This window comes from Prunus mume, linkage group LG4 (genome assembly GCF_029339155.1).
Source record: "Prunus mume cultivar Tortuosa linkage group LG4, ASM2933915v1, whole genome shotgun sequence".
Classification (NCBI taxonomy): domain Eukaryota; kingdom Viridiplantae; phylum Streptophyta; class Magnoliopsida; order Rosales; family Rosaceae; genus Prunus; species Prunus mume.
This window is the reverse complement of record NC_142701.1, coordinates 22,635,138-22,641,210: the sequence shown is the minus strand read 5'-3', so window position 1 is coordinate 22,641,210 and position 6,073 is coordinate 22,635,138. Positions and strand designations below refer to the sequence as shown.

General features: G+C 38.3%; 1 protein-coding gene across 4 annotated transcripts; it reads left to right on the top strand.

Annotated features, from left to right (window-relative positions):
- The first annotated feature begins 408 nt into the window (after positions 1–408).
- Positions 409–6,073, top strand: LOC103329389 (glutamate receptor 3.4). Of its 4 annotated transcripts, none has more exons than XM_008231852.3 (8): positions 409–787; positions 966–1,169; positions 1,333–1,739; positions 2,674–4,010; positions 4,284–4,561; positions 4,680–4,711; positions 4,804–5,213; positions 5,363–6,073. In XM_008231852.3, exons 3-8 carry the CDS (start codon positions 1,427–1,429, stop codon positions 5,825–5,827), a joined length of 2,835 nt encoding a protein of 944 aa, XP_008230074.2. In that variant the 5' UTR covers positions 409–787; positions 966–1,169; positions 1,333–1,426; the 3' UTR covers positions 5,828–6,073. The 4 variants fall into 4 exon arrangements, with proteins under 4 accessions (XP_008230074.2, XP_088905847.1, XP_016649449.2 ...); XM_016793962.2 differs by having other exon boundaries at positions 654–787; positions 1,073–1,169; XM_089049721.1 differs by having other exon boundaries at positions 454–1,169.

Here is a 6,073-nt window from a genome sequence, read left to right as displayed (position 1 = left end):
TTACATGAAACGGAGATGATATTATTTTGTTATTCTCGGCCAATCATGATAATATTATTTTGTTATTCTACCAATCATGCATATACGTGTGATAATTTTTTCACGTAATAATCTGTGATTGACGGAAAATAGTAAAACAATATTGATCTGTGCTATACGAGTTTCAATGCTAAATCACATGTATGTTAATTTGTTCTCAGAAACGTCGTACTCCATTGTAGGGTGGGGTCTTAAATCCATGATGCTATTCCAAAATTGAGAAAAAAACGAGACAAGAAAGATATTTGTTTGTGGAAGAATAATATCTCAAGAGAAAGAAATACCACAAATCCAAATATTTTAAATTTCTGGTCAAATATTTCTTTAATACCCAATTTTCACACGAACACAAGTAAGTGATGCACATGTGTCACATATTTACATTTTATATCATAGTTTCGTTTGTTGTTTATTGAGAATCAGTTCAGTTGAGTTCAAGTTCAGGTGGAAAGCTATTTTGCCTGGTGGTTGAGGCAAGCTTCTTTGTCACTGGCTTAGCTTGCCATCTTTTGGTTTGACGTGTATTGATCATAGCCACTATATTTGTAAGTTAATCTACATGATACACAAAATATTAAGTAGCCCAATAGCGACTGTTTTTTGAGCTATAAAAAGAAGAAGTTGGAAGAAGAATTGATTCTTTACTTGGTGCTTGGAAGACTGTTTTGAGCTTTGAGGTTCTCTTTTTTGGTTCATTGTTGTTCGGCTTTAAACTGTTGAAAGCTTTTATCCAAGTTCGGCCCTTCAGGTAAATTAACTAGAAATGCTATCTTCCACTCGAAATCCGAGCTTCTTGTGGAACTCTTTATCATTTAATACTTGTTTCGTTTTTTGGCTGTCTCTTTTTCACTTTTCTCAATCTCTTGCATGTGCTTGCCTCACCAACTTGTTCATATGGTTAAATATTTTATCGGTTGGAAATTCAGATTCCTGGCTTGATTTGGTAATCATAGTAGTTGGTACACTGATAGCCGTACAAATTAGGATTTTCCAAGTAAAACCCATGTTGAAACTTCTTCTTATGGTTCCCAAGTGAGTATCAAATTCTGGAATCCAAGGTTGCCAAGCCAATATTAAACACTCTATGTGGATTTCAATTGGATATTTACTGCAGAATCTCAGTGTTCGAGGTAAATCTTTGAATCTGAAGTATTTTCTGAGAATTTTGGGACCCATGTTGGTCTGACTATAAACTTTATTTTTCTATATTATCTTTTTATATTTATTTTTTGCAGTCTTCAATATGTGATAACTCACTTGTGGTGGTCATCTTCCATCTGCCATTCTTTACAGGTCTTTGCCATTTTGTTCAATGCTGGTGGAACTTAGTTCAAGCTGAAGAATCAACAAGTTCTTTCTATACAGGCAATTGTAGACCTCTGTAGGCATGGAGGTCTTGTGGATTAATAGGCCTACCCATGTATGCAAGACAAGGGCACTACTTGCTTTGATCTTGCTCTTGTGGGTGCCCGTGGAAGTGATGGCTGGGACTGAAAATGCCACCCATTTGTCTACAAGGCCAAGTTCTCTGAATATTGGAGCTCTGTTTACATTGAATTCAGTTATTGGAAGGGCCGCCAAACCCGCAATTTATGCAGCAATTGATGATGTTAATTCTGATCCGAGCATTCTTCCCGGGACAAAATTGAACGTTATTCTCCATGATACAAATTGCAGTGGATTTCTTGGAACTGTTGAAGGTAATTCCTGAAACTCCCTTCTAAGAGTACACATGGAATTAGAACCCGTTCTTTTCTGCGTGAACTAAGTTGCAAATTTCCTTTAATTTTGGGAGTAAAAAAACCAAACTGCTATTAATTCTTGATAAGAAGACAGGTTTTAGAGAATATATTTATTCTCAAGTACTTCATTTTTATCAAATTAGTGGCCTTTAATGTTGAATTTGATTTTCTGTTCTGTTGCACTTTTGAGAGTCCAGAATTCTGGCATTGTATGCCTTTTAAAAAATCAAAATTTTGACTTGCATAATTCCAATTTTGTTGCTGCAGATTATAATGTTGATAGGATATCTTGAGTCTCTGTCTCTCTACTTCATGTTTGTACATTTTATTGTTTAGTTCCATTTTGATGTTTTATTGCTAAGTAAGAATGCTAAACGATTGCAGTCTTGAAAATGCAAGTCCAAAATAAGCCATTCTGATCCTTGTTTGAGGATAAGTGATATGATTTCTAAAGGTGTCCTCCATGTATATGTATTATGATCGGTAAATGACTTGTTTTGTATGATTCTTCCTGTTTGAGTGCCATAGTTTGTAAAAGTTTCTTGATGTTCTGTTCATCCACGCCATTGATTTTATTGCTCGAATTTTATGGACGTCAATATGTCCTTGCATCGACATGAAGCTAAAGATATCTAAATTTTCTTTCTTAAAGAGCTATATATCAAATAGGACTTTCTTTAAGTTGACCCCAGGCCTGAATAATGCATAATTGGCCATCTAACCTCTTGCCAATAATATTCAACACCTTTGAGTGATAATCTGCACTTTCATAATGGTGGATTAAAGTCTTGGATGAGAAAATAAAAAACCAGGATTGCAAGCATACTTGTAATCCTTGCCTTGCTTTCTTTCTTAAAACTAAAAAGTAACACTGATGTCTTTCTCCATGCAGCGTTGCAGCTGATTGAAAATGATGTGGTTGCTGCAATTGGCCCACAATCCTCTGGAATAGCTCATGTCATATCCCATGTTGTGAATGAGCTCCATGTACCGCTTCTGTCATTTGCTGCAACAGACCCCTCCCTTGCTGCTCTGCAGTACCCGTATTTTGTTCGCACCACACAGAGTGACCATTTCCAAATGTATGCAGTTGCTGATGTAGTTGAGTATTTTGGATGGAGAGAAGTAATTGCAATCTTTGTGGATGATGATTGCGGCAGAAATGGGGTTTCTATACTGGGTGATGCCTTAGCAAAGAAGCGTTCCAAGATCTCATACAAGGCTGCCTTCTCTCCTGGAGCCTCCAAAAACACAATCACTGAGTTGTTGGTGGGAGTAAACCTCATGGAATCTCGGGTTTTTGTTGTGCATGTTAATCCTGATTCTGGTTTGACAATTTTTTCTGTTGCCAAGTCTCTTGGAATGATGACCGCTGGCTATGTTTGGATTGCAACAGATTGGCTTCCTTCTCATCTAGATTCATTAGAACCACCTGGCCTTGATACAATGAATCTTGTACAAGGGGTTGTTGCTCTTCGTCATCATACCCCAGATACAGATCTCAAAAAGAGTTTTATGTCGAGATGGAAGAAACTAAAACATGAAGGGAGTTCGGGCTTCAATTCTTATGCGCTCTATGCATATGACTCTATTTGGTTAGCAGCTCGTGCTCTTGAAGTTTTTTTCAACGAAGGTGGGAAGATATCTTTCTCTAATGACCCAAAGTTGAAAGACACAAATAGAAGCACATTGCACTTAACATCACTCCGTATATTTGATGGAGGCCAACAATATCTACAGACAATTCTTAAGATGAACTTCACAGGTGTAAGTGGTCAGATTCAGTTTGATCAGGATAAATATTTAGTTCATCCAGCATATGAAATTCTAAATATTGGCGGAACTGGGTCCCGTAGGATTGGTTTTTGGTCAAATTCTACTGGTCTCTCAGTAATTGCTCCAGAGATTTTATATAAAAAGCCATTCAGTGCTAATACCTCCGCTCAACTTTATAGCGTTATATGGCCTGGTGAAACTACAGCTATACCTCGGGGATGGGTATTTCCCAACAATGGGACGCCTCTCAGAATTGCCGTGCCTTACCGAGTAAGTTACCAAGATTTTGTGGCTAAGGACAAGAGCCCTCCAGGGGTTAGAGGATATTGTATTGATGTCTTTGAAGCTGCTGTAAACTTGTTGCCTTATGCCGTGCCACGCAATTACGTGTTGTATGGAAATGGAAAGAGGAATCCTGAGTACAGCAATCTTGTATTTGAGGTTGCGCAAAATGTGAGTATCTAGGTGTAAGTTTTATCTCTTTAATTAGAGGTGAACAAACTCACCTTTATATATGGTTTGTCTGATTAGGATTAAATTTAGATGCTAAATGATTTTTAACTTGTGCATGTGTATCACAGTTGTTATTCATTTCCTCTTAAGGGGCTGTCTGAAGTACATTATCAAACAATATGATGGGCTTGGCTTGGGGCTTCTGTATTGCTGTCTTGGTGTTTAAATTATGGCCAATTTTTTTATTGGGTCCTTTCCTTTTTTCTTTTGCAGAACTTTGATGCAGCTGTTGGGGATGTTACGATTACTACTAATAGGACAAGAATAGTTGATTTTACACAGCCTTACATGGAATCAGGGCTTGTTGTTGTTGTTCCTGTCAAAGAGCAAAAAACAAGCCCTTGGGCTTTCCTGAAGCCATTTACTTATCAGATGTGGTTGGTCACTGGTGCCTTCTTCCTGTTTGTGGGAGCTGTTGTTTGGATTCTTGAGCACCGGATGAATCAAGAATTCCGTGGTCCACCGAGGAAGCAACTCATGACTATTTTTTGGTTAGTATGTTTTACATTGTTAAGGCCACTAATCTGTTGACTAGGAATTCACTTACTGGCATTGTTTCATAAATGGAAGAGTACTTTTACTGAAACTGCTTTTGCTTTTGCTTTGCAGGTTTAGTTTCTCAACAATGTTTTTCTCACACAGTATGTTTTTCATGCTTAATCTTCCTTTGGTATCATGAAGGTAATTCGCATTATTAACTCCAAACATCCTTTGCTAATTGGACTTGGCGCAGGAGAGAACACTGTGAGCACCCTGGGACGGCTGGTGCTGATTATATGGTTGTTTGTGGTCTTAATTATCAATTCGAGCTACACAGCTAGTTTGACATCAATCCTCACGGTGCAGCAGTTGACATCACGAATTGAAGGGATTGACAGCTTGATAGCAAGTAACGATCCAATTGGAGTTCAAGATGGGTCATTTGCATGGAAGTACTTGGTTGATGAGCTCAACATTGCGGAATCTAGACTCGTCAAGTTAAAAACCATGGAAAACTACATTGAAGCCCTTCAGTATGGACCGAAACGTGGTGGGGTAGCTGCCATTGTTGATGAGCTTCCTTACATTGAGCTGTTTATGTCCAACACCAAATGTAAATTCAGGACGGTGGGGCAGGAGTTTACAAAAAGCGGATGGGGATTTGTAAGTACCATTGTTGATTTTGATCTTAAATCACACTGCATTCCTTATTTTCCTCATGGATACCTCAGAGACAGGAAAGGTGGCATTATGCTTAAATGTAGTCATGTGAATGAAAACAATAATTCTCATATTCAGTTTCCTTGTCTCAGGCATTCCAAAGGGATTCTCCTCTTGCTGTTGACTTGTCAACCGCCATTCTTCAACTCTCAGAGAACGGCGATCTCCAAAAGATCCATAATAAATGGCTTACGCATAACGAATGTTCTATTCAAATGAATGAAGTTGATTCAGACCGGCTCTCTCTGACAAGCTTTTGGGGCCTGTTTCTTATCTGTGGCGTTGCATGCTTCCTTTCTCTTACGGTGTTCTTCTGCAGAATCCTTTGCCAATACCGCAGATTTATCCCGGCAGCCGTGGAAGGGGATGTGGAGGAGATTGGATCTGGCTCCACGAGATCTCGACCCTCGATCCGATCAGCTAGTTTCAAGAACCTCATGGACTTCGTAGATACGAAAGAAGAAAAGATCAAGCACATGCTTAAGCGAAAAGGAAGTGATAGCAAACATGATGAAGCTAGTCCTAGCTCTGATGGGCCGCTCCATTCACCCTCTTAAGGAAGATTTGCTCTCTGCATTCAGCTGGTAATCACACTGTTAATAAAAAAATTTATGTATCTAATATCCTTGTGCCAAAAGTTAATTAGGTATATAGAATAACATTACATGGTTTAGAAAAACAGAAGGAAAAAAGAAAATTATGAGAAGATCCTTTTGCTAGTTGTAGACCATTTTGTATTGAACAATAATGCTCCTACTCCTTATTTTAACTGATGAATGACAGAGTTCCACCAATTGTAGATG

Coding starts and splice junctions, on each gene's coding strand:
- LOC103329389 (XM_008231852.3), top strand. CDS start 1,427: ATGGAGGTCTTGTGGATTAATAGGCCTACCCATGTATGCAAGACAAGG. Junction 4,011..4,283: donor TATTTGAGGTTGCGCAAAAT/GTGAGTATCTAG, acceptor TTTCTTTTGCAG/AACTTTGATGCAGCTGTTGG. Junction 4,712..4,803: donor AACAATGTTTTTCTCACACA/GTATGTTTTTCA, acceptor GACTTGGCGCAG/GAGAGAACACTGTGAGCACC.